This window comes from Cherax quadricarinatus, chromosome 24 (assembly GCF_038502225.1).
Source record: "Cherax quadricarinatus isolate ZL_2023a chromosome 24, ASM3850222v1, whole genome shotgun sequence".
Lineage (NCBI taxonomy): Eukaryota > Metazoa > Arthropoda > Malacostraca > Decapoda > Parastacidae > Cherax > Cherax quadricarinatus.
This window is the reverse complement of record NC_091315.1, coordinates 23,199,520-23,222,402: the sequence shown is the minus strand read 5'-3', so window position 1 is coordinate 23,222,402 and position 22,883 is coordinate 23,199,520. Positions and strand designations below refer to the sequence as shown.

Sequence of the window (22,883 nt, the reverse complement as noted above, 5' to 3'; positions counted from 1 at the left end):
TGAGTTGGAATTCCCCATGTTTACATCACCACTCCGTAAGTACAACTCTCCTTGCTTACATCATTACATAAATATAACTTGCCTTGAGAAATGGTATGGTGACACCGACAAGATGCAAGGAGCGAGACAAAGCAACGTGATTGACCAGCAGCCTAGTCAAATCTGCCAGACCTCATGTCACAGGTGAACCACATTACTTCACGGGACTGACGGGCTTGTCTGTGATTGGCCGATGAACCGAGGTATTGATATAAAGAGGGGGGCCCTATTGATCGGTAAATCATTAGCACCTGGTTCGCTGGTCAGGAGGCAGCCTATATGAAAGTGTGACATACGCCGAACAAAATGTAACATACTCGTAGCATAGCATACTCGTAACCTGCATCACAACCACATGGACAACTCTCCTTACATCATTACCACAGAAGCACATTATTATTATTATAATCAAAAGAAGCGCTAAGCCACAAGGGCTATACAGCCCCACCACAGAAGCACAGCTCTCCAATCTTACGCTGATTTTAATGCAGTTAGATAATATTTTTTATATTTCTCTGTGATTATCTTACATATTTGAAATCACAGAAGATAGAATTATTAAAATAACAGCATCATTGGCATATCTTTAATAATCCTCATTAAGTGTATATAAAACAGTAGATGGTTTTGGGAATACCAATAAAGTGTAGCTAATGGATACAAACAACATTGGCTTTTATAAAGCCTACTATACATGCGAAACATTGTCTTAATAAAGTTTTCAGTTGCTGCTTTGTGTCTTTATTAACAACAGTGTATATACCGTGCAGTAATAGCTCACGCAACTTATAAACATTGAAATGTACCGAATAAAATATATTTCTAATTATTTCAAGTCAAACTCTAATAAATAATTAACATCTTTGTTATGCAAATAATATATTTCTCCTCGATTCGCCGGTACTCTCCCGCCCTGGGTTTTATCCAGATGGTGACCCGGCCTCGGCTCCCTGTTTTGGGAGCGTCTAAGACCTAAGACGGGGCTCGTAGGGAGAAGCTAGGCTTTTCTAATACAAGATAAAATATGCAAAACAGATTCTGTAAATGGCATCCATGGTATATAAATATATTAGTACAATTTTATGAGATGTTGAAGGAATCGTGTATAATGTATTTTTCTATGTGAGGGAAAAGTTCAACAGATAGGGGTAGCGAGCGAGTATATGGTAACGATAGTTTGATTGCCGGCTACTTGTTAAGGTAGGGTCAGTCTAGCTCCGGCTATCCCCCCCCCCCCTCCTTTTTCCCCACCCCGAAAGGTGACGTGTGGGGCTCCGGCCAAACAGTAATCACTCGACTCACAGCTCCCAGCACAACTGTAAGTAAAAGCCTCTGCTCCTATTCTAGTGGATATTGGTTGAAAACTTCACTTTTGACCAATAATAAAATTAGTCCTTTCAGTTTTAAGCTCCACATGAGACTTTTAGATAATCACCACCTTTTTTAAGTATCTTACACTTATCATGGAGAGTGATTTGAGACTCTATGACCGCGGGTTCAATCCCGGCCGGGGGTATGATTTCTTAAGCAGTGGGTAACCTGTCTCTTTCCAGCTTGGAATGACAGCTCGGGTCACCTGCCAACCAACGAGAAGTGTTGAAGGAGACGGACTGAAACCGGTCTTGGGACGTCACTTTATGATCTACCTACCTGATTAATTGTACAGGACACTACCCCTCATCTTTGCAGTGGTAAAGAGCCTGCGTTCCTGTCACCTGGACTGACTATTCAAGGCTATAGACTCTGTGAAGAACTAGTAGTTGGGTTGTCACTAAACACCTGTGACCTTCCCCCCACATCATCAGCAACTGCTACAATTTCTACAAGACAGTGTCAACCTCAACCAGACACCCCAGTATAACTGTACATATTAGCGTTGAATTCGAATGTCATTTTTCCATTTCATTTTTCATTTTTCTTTAAAGTAGGATACACCTTCATGTTTCAATGTTTTATCTTTGCATTACTAAATAATAAATTGTTTATCTTTGTGAATTATTTCTTTTTCTATTCATTAATTTTCCTGAGGAGGAGCCAGCCTTGGTAATACTGACTGAAGTTGTTACAGGGCTGAGTAACTCAGCCTTCACATTCTATAATATCAGGTTTCAAAAATAATAGCATTTACATTATAAGAAACTAAACTTTTTTTTTCTTTGCTCTCAGTCATTAAATATCTCTTACAAGTGTGCGGTTATTTTCAAGGGAGGCGCCCAGGGCCTGTGTACGTATGCAAGAACAACAGTATTGTGAACTATTTGTGTTTACGTTGTCTGTAAATGTGTTGTATACAATACACTGATAACCCATAGTGCGGGTATTGTTTAGTATACAGTGTCTAGCCATACGAACATTGTACGTGACTGCAAGTCAGGTGCCTTAAGGAAATGAACCTACCCTTCCCATCCTTCAATCAAACCTGACTACCTCACAGTCCCAGGTGCCGTATGACCTCTATGATTTTGCGCTTCTCCATGAATATTAGAATCTCCTAATTATGGCAGTTATTTTCTATTGCTTTATTTTTAATGTAAATATCCTTAAATGCACCGTTGGTGAAACTTGAAACTCCCCAAACTGAAGCTTGGAAAAAATCTTCAAAGGTGGTGATAGTGGTGACCCTTGGTTGTGGTGATGATGTTGGTGATGGAGATGGCAGTGGTGACTATTATGTTATTATTAGTAGTGGTGTTGCTTCTGCTAATGGTGCTTCCGTTTGTGGCACTTTTGTTGATAGTACTTTTGTTTTCGATCCTGTTGCTGCTTCTTTTATTGATGTTTTTGTTAATACTTCTCTTATTGGCACTTCTGTTGTTGCTACTTATGTTGGTACGTCTGTTGATATTCTGTTATTCATTCTTCTGCTGTTGCTACATATATTGAGGGTGCTTCTGTTGGTACTTCGGTGATTACTTCTATTGTCGTTACTTCTGTTTTTTCTGCTGAGTTCGCTTCTGTTGTTTCTTCTGCTGAGTTCACTTCGTTTTTTTCTGTTGAGTTCACTTCTGTTTCTTCTGTTGGCTGTACTTCTGTTTCTTTTGACTGCACTTCTGTTGTTTCTGCTGTTAACTGCACTTCTGTTGTTGGTGTTACTGTTATTAATACTACAGTTGACTGTACTTCTGTTGAAGGCATTTCTATTGATTGTACTTCTTTTGATAATATTTCTGTTATTTCTTCTATTGATTGTATTTCAGTTGATGGTTCTACTGCTGATGGCACATTTGTTACATACTCTGTTGTTAAATCTTCTGTTTGTGGTATATCTATTGTTACTTCTGTTGACGAGTCTTTTTCTGTTATTACTTCTGCTGTAGGCAATTCGGTTGATGATGCTTTTGATGGTATTTCTGTTGAAACTATTGTATATGGTACCTCTGATTGTACGTCTGTTGATAGTACTTTCGTTGATAGTGAGACTGTTGACGGGGCGTCTGTTGTTGCCTCTTCTGTTGTTAGTTCTTCTTTTGATTCTCCTTCGGTTGATGATGGTATCTGCGTTATTATTATTTCTGTTGTCGTTGGTTGTTTTGGTGGTGTTGGTGGGATCGTTACTGTTCTTACAGCTGTTGTTAGCAATGATAATTTAGCAGTTGTTACAAGTCCCCCTGAAAGATAAAAAAAAATATTGACTATACTTATACAGAATAAAGGGTTTTTAATAGCATCCACAGTCTACAGAGGCCTTAATATAGTCTGTATAGCAATAACACAAAATCATTTAAAAAATAACTAGTGCTTAGGAGAGGAAACTTATCACGACTTTTAGGTCAGTTCTGGACAGTTGTAAAGTCACAACTGAGCGAGAAGAAAAGGCCATATTTAAGTATTTAAACAAAAACCTACTATAACGGCTGAAGTACCATATTGGGAGAGTGTAACTAATGAATCGCTACAAGAACAAGTATTAGGCTACACATGATCATATTGCATATTAATCGGACGACGGTAATGAATTACATATTTTTGTATGCGGATACCAAAATTACGAGAATAGAGACTGAAGAGGATAAAAGAAGCCTCAAGCAAGACTTCAGACAAAGCAAAATTACGAAGAAGGGAGATGGAGAAAATGAGACCAAAGACTGACTACCATCTGGGAGAGAAAGATTACATAAAAGACTTAGTAATAAGCGTTCCCTGTCGCCAATAAGACAGCTTAAGCTTATGAACACATGTGGGACATTCAGGAGTCTACACAGAGAAACGTTCAAAGCTCTGTTTTAACTCAACACAGTAAAAACTCGTGACAGCTCATAGCACATGATTTGTAAAAGACATAGAGTAAACTGAGTAATGATGCGCTAAATGAAAACAAACGCTATGCTTAAAAGTACCTCATTTTTTGGAAAATATGGGAGAAAAAATAAGACAGTATTCATCCAGATTTAGGAAAATCTTTAAAAGAATTATCTAAACAAAGAATCTAAATGCTGTTTAAAAATATTATTTACAGAACTTTTCATATGCACCAATAAATGTATAAAATAATCAATGAAGTATTTACCAATATCTTATGACATAAATATTAAATAATATATAGAATGATAAAAAAAACATGGAGAATTGACACAGAGAGCAAGAGTCGTACGGTATTGGATCAACTTACTTTTTGGAATGCAACACAGGCATCCATAGCCTTGACAGCCTCTCATGTTTAGTGTGCCATTACCACAGTCATTTTTGTCTTGAACACAGAAGCCATTGACCTGAGTACATAACTTTTTCGATTTACATGGCTTGGCGCAACATTTGCAGGTATTTCCCTCGTTACAAATGGCGGAAGTCACACGTTCATTCTGTCCACAGCTGCTTTTGCAGTGACCTCCCTCGTACATCAAACACGATGTGGTAGTGTAAGAGGTACATGCTGAGAAATAATTTGCAGACTCTTGGATTACATACATTAATAAGCTATAAAAATTATAAGAAGGGATATACGTTGTCCTATTATTGGAGAAAATATGAAATCTTTCGCAAGAGACAAATTAGATTCAACCTCTCATCCTTAAGGCCAAAGTCCTCAGATATTACACTGCATGAAAATTAGTCACATATGCAACACTTGTGTATCTTTATTGAGGAAAAATTTCGCCACACAGTGGCTTCATCAGTCTTATACAAAGAAGAATGGTGAAGATCAGGAGTTTGAGGTAATTAGTTCCTCAGTCTGGAGTCGAAGTAATCAGTCCATCAGTCTTGAAAAGATAATAATAATCGTATAGTACAAATACATGTACAAGGTATACAGTACTAGCTGACATTAATGACATACTACTATATAGAAAGCCCTTATTATGCAGAGCATATCGGGCAAATTATGTCAATTTTGTCCCAGGATGCAACCCACACCAGTCGACTAACATCCAAGTACCTATTTTACCGATAGGTGAACATGGACAGCAGGTGTCTTAAGGAGACATGTCCTATTTTTTCCACCTGTGCTGGGGATCGACCCCGGACCTCAGTGTGTGTGAGCTAAGTGCACTGGCAATCGAGCTACGGGACGCCACATCAATTACATCAACTCCAGGCTAAGGGACTGATTACCTCAAACTCCTGCTCTTCACCATTCTTCTTTGTACAGGACTGATGAAACCACTGTATGGCGAAACGTTTCTTCAGTAAAGGTACACAAGTGTTGCACATGTGTCTAATTTATCAATTTGTCGGTTCTCTGAACCATTTATCTACATTACACTATATACCTCGGATATTAGATAAATCCATAGAGAAAGGTAATGTATAGTCAAAAGAGTACTGTTGCGAAAGTCAAGTGGTAACGAAGAGTAGTTCACGTAGCGAATGTGATCAGAACGGCAAATGGAGTTGAGAACTTCAGAAATATTCATGTTTACAGAGCGGTCTGGGTTTTTTTTTTTCCCTCCACCCCCTAGAAGACAATGGTTTAGTTATAATTAAGTAACAATTTTCAATAACTGATGCAGAGGAGTAAATTTACTGTATGTACTCATGACACCTTTTCACTTTTAAATAATCCGTTCAGATAACAGATTTTTTAAACGTTAGGCACAAAATTATTATATTTACCATGCAAAGGAAAAATAGTGTGAAGTTATTAGTTCTTGATGTTTAAGTTGAGCATTATAATGGTAGTTTTCCATGTACGGTATAATATTGTAAACCAAAAATCCGTGGTTTAGGTCTACACTTGAAGAATTGAGACACTTATGCAACACATAGGAATCTTTATTGAAGAAACGTTTCGCCACACAGTGGCTTCATCAGTCCAATACAAAGTAGAAGTGGGTAAGGAGAGTAGAAGTTTGAGGTAATCAGTCCCTCAACCTGGAAACGATGTGTTCAGTCCATCAATCTTGTAGGAAGTGCAGCACAGGGCCAGAGAGGTGGCTTATATACTGCGGTGAGATTAGTTGAAGCAGGATGAGGCGGGATCACAGTGGGACCTGCCACTAGTGTAAGTAGGTCGTCGTCCAAAGGTTGGGCAAACGTTGAAGTCTTTGTACCAAGATCCCATGATGTTGCAGTGTCTGACATGTGATGAATGGTTTTGAAAACCTATGCTGCACTTCCTACAAGAGTGATGGACTGAACACATCGTTTCCAGGTTGAGGGAATGATTACCTCAAACTTCTACTCTCCTTACCCACTTCTACTTTGTATTGGACTGATGAAGCCACTTTGTGGCGAAACGTTTCTTCTATAAAGATTCCCATGTGTTGCATAAGTGTCTCAATTCTTCAACTTGTCGGGTTTCAAAACCATTCATCACACAGGTCGCTGATCCACCAGGAGGCCTGGTCACAGACCGGGCCGCGGGGGCGTTGACCCCCGAAACTCTCTCCAGGTAAACTCCAGGTAAACACTTGATATATTTTGAAACCTCGGTATACCAGGCTATTAGAAGGAAGGGAGGTCCATTTAAACGAAAATCCATTGTATATAAATGTCGTATGAAACGGACATGTCACTTTGTATAGGGAGACTTGAAGATTGAGACACTTATGCAGCATATGGGAATCTTTATTCAGGAAACGTCTCGCCACACAGTGGCTTCATCAGTCCAATACAAAGAGGAAGGCGTAAGGAGAGGAGGAGTATGAGGTAATCAGTCCCTCAGCCTGGAGTCGATGTGTTCAGTCCATCAGTCTTGTAGAATGTACAGCATAGGGCCGTAGACGTGGCTTATATACTGTAGTGAGGTGAGGTGAAGCAGGCGGAGGCGGGGTCATAGTGGTACCATCCACTAGTCGAAGTAGGTCTTCGTCCAAAGGTTGAACAAGTGTTGAAGAATTCTTTGTAACAAGATCCCATGATGCTGCAGTGTCTGACAGTTGTGATGAATGGTTTGAAAAACCGACAAGTTGAAGGTTGAGACACTTATGCAGCATATGGGTATCTTTATTCAGGAAACGTTTCGCCACACAGTGGCTTCATCAGTCCAATACAAAGAGGAAAGCGTAAGGAGAGGAGGAGTATGAGGTAATCAGTCCCTCAGCCTGGAGTCGATGTGTTCAGTCCATCAATCTTGTAGAATGTACAGCATAGGGCCGTAGACGTGGCTTATATACTGTAGTGAGGTGAGGTGAAGCAGGCGGAGGCGGGGTCATAGTGGTACCATAAGAACATAAGAACGAAGGAACACTGCAGAAGGCCTACTGGCCCATGCGAGACAGGTCCAAGTCTCCTACAGGCTTAAGCCAATGCACCCAACCTAGTCAGGTCAGGTCACATTGACTTAAGGGAGGAACACGGCAACTGACCTGGTAGCTCAAGCTATCAGGTCCAACTCACACCCACCCACATCCACTCATGTATTTATCCAACCTATTTTTAAAGCTACACAACGTTCTGGCCTCTATAACTGTACTCGGGAGTTTGTTCCACTCATCCACAACTCTATTACCAAACCAGTACTTTCCTATATCCTTTCTGAATCTGAATTTTTCCAACTTAAAACCATTGCTGCGAGTCCTGTCTAGGCTAGATATTTTCAGCACACTATTTACATCCCCTTTATTTATTCCTGTCTTCCATTTATACACCTCAATCATATCACCCCTAATTCTACGTCTTTCTAGAGAGTGCAGATTCAGGGCCCTTAGTCTATCCTCATAGGGAAGGTTTCTGATACATGGGATCAACTTTGTCATCCTCCTTTGTACATTTTCCAGAGAATTTATATCCATTCTGTAATACGGTGACCAAAACTGTGCAGCATAATCTAAATGAGGCCTAACCAAGGATGTATTGAGTTGAAGAACAACCTGAGGACTCCTATTATTTATGCTTCTTGATATGAAGCCAAGGATTCTATTAGCTTTATTGCGAACACTTATGCACTGTTGTCTTGGTTTCAGATTACTGCTAACCAGAACTCCTAAATCTTTTTCGCAATCCGTAATATTAAGATCTGCATTATTTAGTTTATATGTGGCATGGTTATTGTCCTGTCCAACATTTAGAACTTTGCATTTGTCTATATTAAACTGCATCTGCCACTTCTCCGACCACTGCATCAGTCTATTCAAATCTTCCTGGAGTGCTCGAATGTCCTCGTCAGAATGAATTCGACGGCCTATTTTGGTGTCATCGGCAAACTTGCCGATGTCGCTCTTTATGCCCTCATCTATGTCGTTTATGTAGATTGTGAACAGCAGGGGGCCCAACACTGACCCCTGTGGAACACCGCTCGTGACGCTTCCCCACTCTGATTTCTCCCCATTTATGCAAACTCTCTGCTGCCTATTTGTCAACCATGCCTCTATCCAGGAAAAAATTTCTCCTCCTATTCCATGTGCTTCAATTTTCCTCAATAGTCTCTGATGTGGGACCCTGTCAAAAGCCTTACTGAAGTCCATATACACAATATCATATTCATTACCATGATCTACCTCCTCAAATACCTTAGTGAAAAAAGTTAATAAATTCGTAAGGCAGGAACGCCCCTTTGTAAAACCATGCTGAGATTCGTTGATTAATTTATGCTTTTCAAGGTGGCTACGAACTGCCTCGGCAATTATTGATTCCATGGTATAAAATACCGACAGGTTGTTAGGTAAGACACATATGCAACAGTTAGGTATCTTTATTATGAAACGTTTCGCCTACACAGTAGGCTTCTTCAGTCAAGTACAGAAAAGTTGATAGAAGCAGAAGATACTTGAAGACGATGTAATCAGTCCATCACCCTTAAAGTTTTGAGGTGGTCAGTCCCTCAGTCTGGAGAAGAGCATTGTTCCATAATATGAAACAATATTATGGAACAATGCTCTTCTCCAGACTGAGGGACTGACCACCTCAAAACTTTAAGGGTGATGGACTGATTACATCGTCTTCAAGTATCTTCTGCTTCTATCAACTTTTCTGTACTTGACTGAAGAAGCCTACTGTGTAGGCGAAACGTTTCATAATAAAGATACCTAACTGTTGCATATGTGTCTTACCTAACAATTATTGATTCCATAAATTTTCCCACTATGGAGGTTAGGCTTATTGGTCTATAGTTCGAAGCTAAAGACCTGTCACCTGTTTTGAAAATAGGTATCACATTTGCCATTTTCCACTTATCTGGCACCATGCCAGTTTGTAGTGATATGTTGAAAAGATTAGCCAAAGGTGTGCTAAGCTCCTCTTTACATTCCTTTAGAACCCTTGCATACAGTTCATCAGGGCTAGTCGAAGTAGGTCTTCGTCCAAAGGTTGAACAAGTGTTGAAGAATTCTTTGTAACAAGATCCCATGATGCTGCAGTGTCTGACAGTTGTGATGAATGGTTTGAAAAACCGACAAGTTGAAGGTTGAGACACTTATGCAGCATATGGGAATCTTTATTCAGGAAACGTTTCGCCACACAGTGGCTTCATCAGTCTAATACAAAGAGGAAGGCGTAAGGAGAGGAGGAGTATGAGGTAATCAGTCCCTCAGCCTGGAGTCGATGTGTTCAGTCCATCAATCTTGTAGAATGTACAGCATAGGGCCGTAGACGTGGCTTATATACTGTAGTGAGGTGAGGTGAAGCAGGCGGAGGCGGGGTCATAGTGGTACCATCCACTATGACATTTGTTCAACCTTTGGACGAAGACCTACTTCGACTATTGGATGGTACCACTATGACCCCGCCTCCGCCTGCTTCACCTCACCTCACTACAGTATATAAGCCACGTCTACGGCCCTATGCTGTACATTCTACAAGATTGATGGACTGAACACATCGACTCCAGGCTGAGGGACTGATTACCTCATACTCCTCCTCTCCTTACGCCTTCCTCTTTGTATTAGACTGATGAAGCCACTGTGTGGCGAAACGTTTCCTGAATAAAGATTCCCATATGCTGCATAAGTGTCTCAACCTTCAACTTGTCGGTTTTTCAAACCATTCATCACATAGGGAGACTTGTTAACAGGAAACAATACCCGTAATCGACAAAATCTAGAATCAGCGGACTTTGTTTAACCAAATATTTTGTTTGTTATATCCAAAATTAGTTACACGGGGGCCATTTACATCGAGGTTTTTCTACCACTATCTTTAAGGAAACCAGGGCTTTCTATATTGTACTATGTCACTGATGACAACTAGGCTTGCACACGTTTTACATGTAGAAATGACGATTATTATTATTGTTATTATTATTACTGGTCTGATTCATTTAGTCAGATCACTTGAGTTAGCAAATAGAATAGTCAAAAAATAATTACCATAAATTAAAGTTAGACCTTCAAAATTATAGCTAGAGGGCAAAATAAATGGGATTTAAAAATTCTGAAAATATGTGCGCTTTCATTAATTTTTTATTAGTCTGTTCTTTTTGTTTATTTTAGTTAGTAATTGCTTGATTCATGTTCGAGAATAAATATATAAGAACATAAGCAAGAATGAACACTGCAGCAGGCCTACTGGCCCACGCGAGGCAGGTCCAAGTCTCCTACCGGCTTAAACCAAAGTCAGGTCAGGTCACATTCACTTAAGGAAGGAACACGGCAACTGACCTAGTAGCACAAGCTATCAGGTCCAACTCACACCCACCCACACCCTCTCATGTATTTATCTAACCTATTTTTAAAACTACACAACGTTTTAACCTCTATAACTGTACTTGGGAGTTTATTCCACTCATCCACAACTTTATTACCAAACCAGTGCTTTCCTATATCCTTCCTGAATCTTAATTTTTCCAACTTAAAACCATTGCTGCGAGTCCTGTCTAAGCTAGATATTTTCAGCACGCTATTTCTCAGTAGTAGTAACCAGTTACCAGTAACCAGTGTACCAGTAGATGACTCACTACCAACCGTCTCTGCCTGAGTCACTGTCTGTATTCATATTGCCGCTGACCTCAGCAGGGGCTGGGATGAAGGATATTGTTAGCCGTCTGGATGACATCATGAAAGGTAATGGGAGCAATCCTATTATCTGTCTCAGTGCTGGAGGCAACGATGTTGGCAGACGTAGGAGTGAGGACCTGATTAGCAGGTATAGGTCAGCAATAGAGATAATTAGGAGGAAGGGTGGGAAACCTGTCATATGTGGCATTTTGCCAAGGAGAGGAGTTGGAAATGAATGGTTGTCCAGAGCAATTGGTGTCAATTGCTGGCTGGACAAATACTGTAAGGAAAATGCGGTAACATTCATTGACAACTGGGACCTCTTCTATGGCAGAAATGACATGTATGCCAGGGATGGGGTTCACTTATCTAGGTGTGGGGTGGGAGCACTGGCCAATGCAGTGGAGGGAGCTGTTAGGTCTTTAAACTAGGAATAGTTAGTGGTATGGGTTTTGGCGGGAAAACTGTGAAGTCGCAGGGTAGTAACATGAGTACTAGGAGAACTAGTAATAGGCAAAATGAGGTGGATATTGGAAAGCCAGTGGCACTAATTGACAAGGACAGTAATAGGTTTAGTGGAATAACAGAAAGGAGCAGGAAGGGTAAAGAGAGAGGAGGGTCATTAAACATTTATTACACAAATAGTCGCAGTGCTAGGAATAAGATGGACGAGTTGAGACTAGTTGCTAGTGCAGGTAACATAGATGTATTTGCCATTACTGAGACGTGGTTTAATTCAAAAAGTCGGGACATGCCTGCAGAATGTCACATTCAGGGTTTTAAATTGTTCCAAGTAGATAGAAGTATCGGGAAGGGGGGTGGGGTGGCATTGTATGTCCGAGATCGCTTGAACTGTTGCATAAAAACGGGTATTAAGTCTGAAGTAACACATACAGAGTCTGTTTGGATAGAATTTTCAGAGGGGCATGAAAAATTAATTTTAGGTGTGATATACCGTCCCCCAAATTTAGATAGGGACCAAGGGAGACTACTATGGGAGGAAATTGTTAGGGCCACAAGGCACGATAATGTAGTAATTCTAGGAGACTTTAACTTTAGTCATATTGATTGGAATTTCTTGACTGGGAATTTAGAATCATACGATTTCTTAGAAGTAGTTCAGGATTGTTTTTTGAAGCAGTTTGTGACAGAACCTACAAGGGGAAATAACCTGCTTGACTTAGTTCTGGCAAACAATGAATCCCTTGTTAATAATTTAGAAGTTTCAGAGGAACTGGGTGCTAGCGACCACAAATCAATTACATTTAGAATTGAATGGAAGTATGATAGTAGGGATAACTCAGTAACAGTCCCAGATTTTCGCTTAGCAGATTACGATGGGCTTAGAGAACACTTATCATCTGTTGACTGGGGTAATGAAGAGAGCTATCAATATGACAGTTTTCTGAACACAATACATGCTGCTCAAAGAACGTTTATCCCTTATAAGGAAATTAGATCAAATAGAAATGACCCAAAATGGATGAATAATAGGCTGAAATATCTACTAGGGCATAAGAAAGGAATTTATAGGTGTATCAAAAGAGGCGAGGGTCATCTTATGAATCAGTATATTGACATTAAGAGGGACATTAAAAAGGGGATAAGAAAAGCTAAAAGGGACCATGAAATTAAAGTTGCTAGGGATTCTAAAACTAACCCAAAAAGTTTTTTCCAGGTCTATAGAACAAAAGTCAGAGATAAGATAGGTCCCCTTAAAAATAACTATGGGCATCTTACTGACAAAGAGAATGAAATGTGCTCGATTTTAAATAATTATTTTCTCTCGGTTTTTACACAGGAAGACACTAATAATATTCCGGTAATTAATTTTTATAGTGGACCAGAAGAAGATAAATTATGTAACATCACAGTCACTAGTGAAATGGTTGTGAAGCAGATAGACCGACTGAAGCAAAATAAGTCACCGGATCCTGATGAGGTTTTTTCAAGGGTTCTTAAGGAATGCAAAATGGAAGTCTGTGAACCATTAACTAATATTTTTAATTTATCTCTTCAAACAGGTGTAGTGTCTGATATGTGGAAGATGGCTAATGTAATTCCTATTTTTAAAACAGGGGACAAGTCGTTACCGTCAAATTACCGCCCAATAAGCCTGACCTCAATTGTAGGCAAATTACTAGAGTCAATTATAGCTGAGATTATAAGAAGCCATCTAGATAAGCATAGCTTGATTAATGATACTCAGTATGGATTCACAAGTGGCCGGTCTTGTCTAACTAATTTATTAACTTTCTTCAGTAAAGCTTTTGAGGCTGTTGACAACGATAAAGAATTTGATATTATTTACTTAGATTTTAGTAAGGCATTTGATAGAGTTCCGCACCAAAGACTGTTAAAGAAAGTAGCAGCTCATGGCATTGGGGGAAGGGTGCTCTCGTGGATCGAGTCATGGCTCACTGAGAGGAAGCAGAGAGTGTCCATAAATGGGGTTAAATCCGAGTGGGGATCAGTAACAAGTGGCGTTCCACAGGGATCAGTCTTGGGCCCGTTGTTGTTTATAATATATATCAATGATCTTGATGAAGGAATTACTAGTGATATGAGCAAATTCGCCGATGACACGAAGATAGGTAGGATAATTGATTCAAACGTAGATGTTAGGGAACTTCAGGAGGATTTAGACAAACTCTACTCTTGGTCAGAAAAGTGGCAGATGCAGTTCAATGTAGATAAATGCAAGGTTCTGAAGCTCGGGAGTGTCCATAACCCTAGCACTTATAAGTTAAATAATGTAGAACTTAGCCATACAGATTGCGAAAAGGACTTGGGGGTTATGGTAAGCAGCAACCTTAAACCAAGACAGCAATGCCTAAGCGTACGTAATAAGGCAAACAGATTACTGGGATTTATATCAAGAAGTGTAAGCAACAGAAGTCCAGAGGTCATACTGCAGCTTTATACATCATTAGTAAGGCCTCACCTAAATTATGCAGCTCAATTCTGGTCTCCATATTACAGAATGGACATAAATTCGTTAGAAAACATTCAGCGTCGGATGACTAAATTAATACATAGCATTAGAAATCTTCCTTATGAAGAAAGATTGAAGACTCTTGCAATATAAACACAAATGCAGTATAATGTGATCCTTTATTGACTACGTTTCGCCCACACAGTGGGCTTTTTCAAGTCACACACGGAGATCCGTGTGTGATTTGAAAAAGCCCACTGTGTGGGTGAAACGTTGTCAGTAAAGGATCACATTATACTGCATTTGTGTTTATATTTCCATTGTGTCGGTATTTTATACCATTTATTTCCATTGAAGACTCTTAAGTTACATTCACTTGTTAGACGAAGAATGAGGGGAGACCTGATCGAAGTGTATAAGTGGAAGATAGGTATTAATAAAGGGGATATTAACAAGGTCTTGAGGATATCTCTCCAAGAGAGAACCCGCAGTAATGGATTTAAATTAGATAAGTTTAGATTTAGAAAGGACATAGGAAAGTATTGGTTTGGAAATAGGGTAGTTGATGAGTGGAACAGTCTACCTAGTTGGGTTATTGAGGCTAGGACTTTGGGTAGTTTCAAATTTAGGTTGGATAAGTACATGAGTGGGAGGGGTTGGATTTGAGAGGGAATTGCACATCGGAGCTTGTTTCTTGGGTGGCATTGAAAATTGGGTTGGTCAAATGTTTGTTAGTGGGATGAATTGTAAAGGACCTGCCTAGTATGGGCCAACAGGCCTGCTGCACTGTTCCTCCTTTCTTATGTTCTTATGTTCTTATATGGGTACTGTGTGCGACTCAGATTGAATATCAGCATTGTTCACCGTGTTCGTTTCTTTTCTCCTGTTCTTGCAGTTTGAGATAGTAGATTCGTTCTTCCTTGCTCATATTGCGTGTTATAGCGTTAATTTTTTTCAACCGGGGGAGTCATCCACTCCACCGAGTTTGTTCATTCCTCCAGTAAGAAAGAACCGATCCCTTGTGTTCTGGTGATTCGATTCCTGCTCCAGGAAGATCTTATTCTGACTGTGAAGCCACCAGCACCCATCAGTGACTTTGTCATGAACCAAGAATTATTGTATCGAACAGCCGAGTTGGGTACTCCTAGCAGAAGAGTGTACCAGTTAGTAATTCCACAGTCACTAGTGAATGTAGCCTTACAGCTAGTTCACGATGTACCAGGTGTTGCACACCCTGGTATGGATCGTTCAGTAAAACAAGCCACATTGAAATACTTTTGGCCTCGTATGGCAACTGACATTTCTGAGTATGTTAAGAAATGTAGTGTCTGCATGCAACATAAAGGTAATGCTAATGGCCCTAATCCAATCCAAGTGTATCCAACCACTAGCAAACCGTGGGAGAGTTGCGCTAGATTTGTTAACTAATTTCCAATGTTCCCTCCAAGGCAACAAACATCTGTGTGTTATGGTAGACCATTTCACCAGATATTGTGAGTTAGTTCCTATTGCAGATAAGACTGCCGAGACAGTAGCTAAAGCGTTTAAAGAACGCATTATCTGCAGGCATACCACCCCTAAGTCCCTAGTAACAGATAATGGAGGTGAATTCTGTAATGAGATTCTTGAAAATTTGTGCACCTTGTACAAGATCTCTAAATCCACCATTGTTCCTCATCATCCTGCCAGCAATGGGTTAGCGGAAAGAACCAATAAAAAAGTACTTGATGTCTTGAGAGCCACTATCAATCCCAACAGTGAAACTTGGGATGAAGTTATACCTGATGTGCAGTGTGCTATAAATTCTGCTTACAATGTTTCTATAGGTGACACTCCACATTATGCATTATACGGTGTAGATAAACGTTTGCCTTATGAGTTGTTATATTCTAATCCGAAACCAAATTACAACCCTGATGATTTCATAGCAACTCATACCAGCTTAGCTCAAAGTGTTTTTAGAAGAATCCGTGAAACACTTCATAAATCAACAGCAGAATTTACAAGAGTCGCAAACACTCGAGCAAAGCCATCCAAAATCAAAGTAGGTTCGAGAGTTATGCTGATTAACTTTAACAAAACGTCTGCAATGCCAAAGCTTGATCAAAAGTTTGTTGGTCCTTATCGAGTAGTTGAACATATCACTGGTAATAAGTATAAGGTTAGAGAGATTAGTACTGGTCAGTATAAAGAATCGCATTTAGATCATATGAAGTTAGTATGTGATGATAATGATGTTCCAACCCAGACTAATGTGACAGACTCTGACAATCCTCCAGATCCCGTACTCTCTTCCTCTGATACTCAGTCAGACGATCAACCTGAATGTCGTTATTCCCTACGTACACGACAGGTATTGAGAAATCCTCAAGTATCATTTGTAACTTCCAATTCAGATTTGCCTCAAATACAGCATGAGTTAGCCAATGCTACAAAGTTTGATCCTCCCAGAGATGACACTCATTCTGCATATGTCAATCTTACCCTAGCAGAGTTGGGGTTAAATGTAAATAACCTGTATAGATGAATAATTACAGTATCAACTTATCAGTATTCAAGAATTTTTTTTTTTGTGTTCATGTTCTCTCCGCATTCTGAGAGTTAACAGTCTAGATTTGAGTGCACCGAATCTGCCTTTCTGTTAAACACTTCTTTCTTTGTATATATTCTTCCTCAGAATCCGTAGATCACATGAATACAGATCGATCGATCAAATTTTTTTTTATCACTTCTATTGTGTAATCTTAATGTAGAGTTTCATTCGTTGAGTTTCATTCAATGAGTTTCATTCAATGACTATCATTCGATGAGTTGTGCTATATTATACCTTGTGTTGCATTACAGTTTCAGTTACGTAAGCTTCCATTCCAATGTTCTACTTATGTATGTTATAATGTTCAATTGTTGTGTACTTTGACATTGTATAGAATCAGCCCAAGCCGTACACCTGCCGTCTCTAGTTTGTATTAGTTGTATGTCGGGACGACATACGTTAGCGTCGCCGAGCTCTCAGTAGTAGTAACCAGTTACCAGTAACCAGTGTACCAGTAGATGACTCACTACCAACCGTCTCTGCCTGAGTCACTGTCTGTATTCATATTGCCGCTGACCTCAGCAGTATTTCAAAGACCCCCGCATATGGGTACTGTGGGCGGTCAGTCTTACGAGAGTAAGCAAGGAGGCAGGCCACGGCTGTTTGGGGGCTACCCACATTATCCGTAATATACGTACTTCCAGCCTACGTGAGTATTTCTTTACCCTATCCACGTGTTCGAACCCCACATGATATATTTACATCCCTTTTATTTATTCATGTCTTCCATTTATAAACCTCAATCATATCCTCCCTAATTCTACACCTTTCTAGAGAGTGCAGATTCAGGGCCCTCAGTCTATCCTCACAGGGAAGATTTCTGATACATGGGATCAACTTTGTCATCCTCCTTTGTACGTTTTCCAGAGCATTTATATTCATTCTGTAATACGGTGACCAAAACTGCGCAGTATAATCTAAATGAGGCCTAACCAAGGATAAACAGAGTTGAAGAACAACGTGAGGACTCCTATTATTTATGCTTCTTGATATGAAGCCAAGGATTCTGTTAGCTTTATTGCGAACACTTATGCACTGCTGTCTTGATTTCAGATTACTGCTAACCAGAACTCCTAAATCTTTTTCGCAATCCGTAATATTAAGATCTACATTATTTAGTTTATATGTGGCATGGTTATTTTCCTCTCCAACATTTAGAACTTTGCATTTGTCTATATTAAACTATATCTGCCACTTCTCCGACCACTGCATCAGTCTAATCAAAACTTCCTGGAGTGCTCTATTGTCCTCGTCAGAATGAATTAGACAGCCTATTTTGATGTCATCGGCAAACTTGCTTTTGTCGCTCTTTATGCCCTCATTAATGTCGATTATGTAGATTGTGAACAACAGGGGGCCCAACACTGACCCCTGTGGAACACAGCTCGTGATGCTTCCCCACTCTGATTTCTCCCCATTTATGCAAACTCTCTGCTGCCTATTTGTCAACCATGCCTCTATCCAGGAAAAAATTTATCGTATTCCATGTGTCTTAAGTTTCCTCAATAGTCTCTGATGTGGGACCCTGAAGTCTATATACACAATATCATATTCATTACCATGATCTACCTCCTCAAATACCTTAGTGAAAAACGTTAATAAATTCGTAAGGCAGGAACGCCCCTTTGTAAAACCATGCTGAGATTCGTTGATTAATTTATGCTTTCCAAGATGGCTACGAATTGCCTCGGCAATTATTGATTCCATAAATTTTCCCACTATTGAGGTTAGGCTTATTGGTCTATAGTTCGAAGCTAAGGACCTGTCATCTGCTTTGAAAATAGGTATCACATTTGCCATTTTCCACTTATCTGGCACCATGCCAGTTTGTAGTAATATTTGTAGATGAATGGTTCAGAGAACCGACATGTTGATAAATTAGACACATGTGCAACTCTTGGGTATCTAAAGATACCCAAGAGTTGCACATGTGTCTAATTTATCAACTTGTAGTAATATGTTGAAAAGATTAGCCAAAGGTTTGCTAAGCTCCTCTTTACATTCCTTTAGAACCCTTGCATACAGTTCATCAGGGCCTGGGGATTTGTTAGGTTTTAATATATCTATTTGCCTAAGGACCATGTCACTTGTGACTCTAATCGTGCATAGTTTATTATCGTCCTGTTCCACATAATTTATTATTTCTGGAATATCACTAGTATCTTCCTGTGTAAAAACTGAGAGGAAGTATGTTAAAAATTCTACACATTTCTTTATCACTGTCCGTGAGCTGACCCGAGTAACTTTTGAGTGGGCCTATCTTGTCCCTGATTTTACTTTTGTATACCTGAAAGAATCCTTTTGGGTTAATCTTCGATTCCCTTGCAACTTTAACCTCATAATCTCTTTTTGCTTTATTCTCCTTTTTATTTCTCTCTTTAACTCAATATATTGATTTCTTAATTGTCCCTATCCTCTTTTGATTTGCCTATATATGCCTCTCTTTTGACCAATGAGATGTTTTAATCTATTGTTCATCCATTTAGGATCATATTTGTTTGATCTGATTTCCCTATTTGGAACATAAGTTGTCTGAGCAGCTAGAACTATGCCCTGGGAAACGTCATATCGGCAACCATCACTACCTAACTGACCCATAGTCAGGTCATTCCGGTTCAGCCCACCCAAGTAATTTTTCAGTCCTATGAAATCAGCCAAGCGGAAGTCAGGGACAGAGACTTGATTGCCATTATTAGGGGAATTCCATGATATATTAAAACTGGGTGATTTGTGATCACTTTCCCCAAGCTCATCATTAACCTCAAGATTATTAATTAGCATTTCCCTGCTGGCAAGAACCAAGTCAAGCAGGTTATTTCCTCTAGTTGGTTCTGTCACAAACTGTTTTAAAAAACAATCCTGAATCGTATCAAGAAAGTCACTTGACTAAATTTCCTGTCAAATTGCTCCAGTCAGTCTGTCTATAGTTGAAATCTCCCATTAGGACAACATTTTCGTATGTAGATGCCTTACGAATTTCGTCCCATAGAAGTTTACCGCACTCCCTATCAAGATTTGGGGCCCTGTAAACCACACCCAAAATTAGTTTTTTCACGGCCCTCGGAAAGCTGTAACCAAACAGATTCAGTGGCTGACTCTTCTAATTTTATATCTTGTCTAACACAGCAATTTGAACTGTCATTGACATACATCGCTACTCCACCACCCTCCCTGTTGACCTTGTCAGTGTGGAATAATTTATATCCTTGTATGTGACATTCAGAAGGCATCTCTCTATCTTTCGGATTGAACCAGGTCTTTGTTATAGCAATAATATCTATGTTTTCTGCACTTGCAATTAATCTTAGCTCATCTATCTTATTTCTTACACTCCTGCTATTAGTATAGTAAACCTTAAAGGAGCTAGCCCCTTGCTGCTCTATGCTGTCCTATACATATCTTAGAAAATATATAATTAAATCTTATATGGCATTTTTTTCAACTTACATTTTGGGATGCAACAAAGGCATCCATACCCCTTACAGCCTTTCGTCTTTATTTTGCCACTGGCACAGTCCTTCCTGTCTTGAACACAAAAACCTTGGGCATTGGTGCAGAGCTTCTTTGCCTTACACGGTTCGGCACAACACTGGCAGGTACTTCCTTCCTTACACTTACCAGCAGTCACACGTTCGTTCAGTTTACAGCTACTTTTACACTGACCTCCTTGATACCTCGAACACGACTTGGTAGTGTGAGTTGTGCATGCTGTGGAAGAATTTGCAGACTTTGTATTATACATATTAATGAACTGTGTTAATTCGAACATTTTTAAGTCCCTTTAATGTTTAGGAAATGTGAAGATAACCTTACCCATAACAATAAATAACCTTATCCCCTCTTCCCTTATTAAATGCAGCAGAAACATTATTTTGGCGTGTCATTAACACAGTCATCCTGTCTTAAACACAGGAGCCCTTGATGGTAGTACACGACTTCTTTACCTTGCATGGCTTGGCACAACACATTCTTTCCTATTTACAGTCTGGGAAAAGTCAAAAGTTCACAGGGTCTTCAGTGTTCTTGCACTGACCCTCGTACATCAAACACGATGTAGTTATGTGAAGTGTACACGCTGAGAGAGAATTTGCAGACTGGTTAAATGTACTAATGAATTTTATTAATGCAAATTTATTAATTTATTTCGTTAATTAGATTATTATCAAATTAAATAATTTGCTTGGAAATAATTACTTTCGAATGCTGGGTTATGATTAAACTGACAATAGTGACAGACAAATTTTGGTTTCAAAACTTGTGTTAGTCTGAATTTAATAGAGTATTGTAAAACTGCTGAGCACAGCATACAGTTACAAGGTACTCTGCACTCCTGTCCATACCTCGCTGTAATCTGCAGTCAAGCAAAGGCCCTGTTGAGAACGAGGTGACTGCTCACCTGGTCGTAACCTGCAGCAGATGCATGGTGCCTGGCACTCCTCACCAGGCTTTACAGACACCTTCATCTTACATTGTTGACTTGGTATACACAAGTTGTTACCATCTTGCCCACAAGATTCACCACAATCTAAAATCTGCAACACGAATGTAATCTAAATAATGCAAAAATAACGAGCTTGAAATTTAATACGTATCGTGGTAATTGTATGTCTATGGCCAGTGTAATATGAAATATACGCGACTCTTCCTATAGAGGGCTTATCAACACTCAGAAACTGACATAAAATTTTATCAACATACTGGAACAACTTAGCACTGGCAGGTAGTATTTGATCGAGAATCTTTGTTTAAAACAAGTCCCTGTGCAAGTCGCTAAAACAAGTGATGAAGGGTTTCCTGTACCTATTCCCAAGTTTTTTGAGATATATTCAAAAGCTGAAGCAAGAAAGATTTTAGCAAGGGTTTCATTAAAATTAATTAATTTTTATTTTGGTTATAAATATTGGTTATTCTTATTTAGTTATCCTGGTTTAATAGCTCTCTGAGTTAATAAAAAGAACAGAGTCTTCTTTTACCAGTATTAAAGTCCCTTCCCACTTCAGAAGTTTTCTTCTGAAAACTGTGGGGTGGCTTCCATGCGCACCAACTTTCATTTTCTTATTAGAGTAACAGTAGAGTAACTGTCATCAACGAGATAAAAACAAGTAAAAACATGAAATTCATCCACAAAAACATCTTGTGAACCAGTTTCTCAGTGACAACATTACTTATGATACAACATGAGCATCAGAGAGGCACCCAACAAGTTGTGCAAGAGCGAGAAAGCATATAAACAATACAACGTCAATAACGGTAAGACCAATTCGCGGATACAACCATAATAAAATAAGTTTTGTTATACTCACTGAGCTGGGCGGGGTATTGCCGCTGGCAGCAGCAACAACAACCAACATGGGGAGTAAGAGAGAGACTTGCCGACGCCGCCACATGTTGACGTTAGGAGTCGGCTCTCGAGTGAGTTCTGCACCGAGTTAAATTCAAATTTGTAAAATGAAATAAGTGTTACACGGAGGATGAGCAGGTGTTGCTCATAATGTAGTTACATTTACATTATGCAGAGATTTGCATGAACCAAATTTACTTTTACATGAAATTATTTTTAATTGTTTTAAAATTGGTAATTACCGTGGAGAGTTTAGGTTCGGAGTGCGTCGACTGCACGTGTGTCAACCATCTAATCACTAGCCAGCAACTTTACATGTATTACTAAAATGTGATTTAAAGGAAATATCGGAGGTGGTGGTAGTGGTGTTTTGTTCGTCAGGAAAAAGGACACCTGCCTCCTGACGCAAATCTTTGTCAAATAATGACCACATAATTACCAATAATTACCATATAGTAGTGACTAACATGGTTCCAGATAGAGGATAGATTATTTGGGTTTATAGCCTGTCGGCTACATGAGAGTCATTAAAGTTACATATAATCTATTTACCGACAGCCAAGAATATTTTAATTCTTGAAGTAAGAGATAAGATAAGATAAGATTTCGTTCGGATTTTTAACCCCGGAGGGTTAGCCACCCAGGATAACCCAAGAGAGTCAGTGC

The 22,883-nt window shown here is 39.4% G+C and overlaps 1 protein-coding gene across 1 annotated transcript; it reads right to left on the bottom strand.

Annotated features, from left to right (window-relative positions):
- Positions 1-697: 697 nt before the first annotated feature.
- Positions 698-22,292, bottom strand: LOC128690873 (uncharacterized). Its single transcript, XM_053779627.2, has 5 exons — positions 22,180-22,292; positions 21,273-21,408; positions 20,324-20,584; positions 4,649-4,909; positions 698-3,647 (listed from the first exon to the last, which is right to left on the bottom strand). Exons 1-5 carry the CDS (start codon positions 22,261-22,263, stop codon positions 2,893-2,895), a joined length of 1,497 nt encoding a protein of 498 aa, XP_053635602.2. The 5' UTR covers positions 22,264-22,292; the 3' UTR covers positions 698-2,892.
- Between the last annotated feature and the right edge of the window lie 591 nt (positions 22,293-22,883).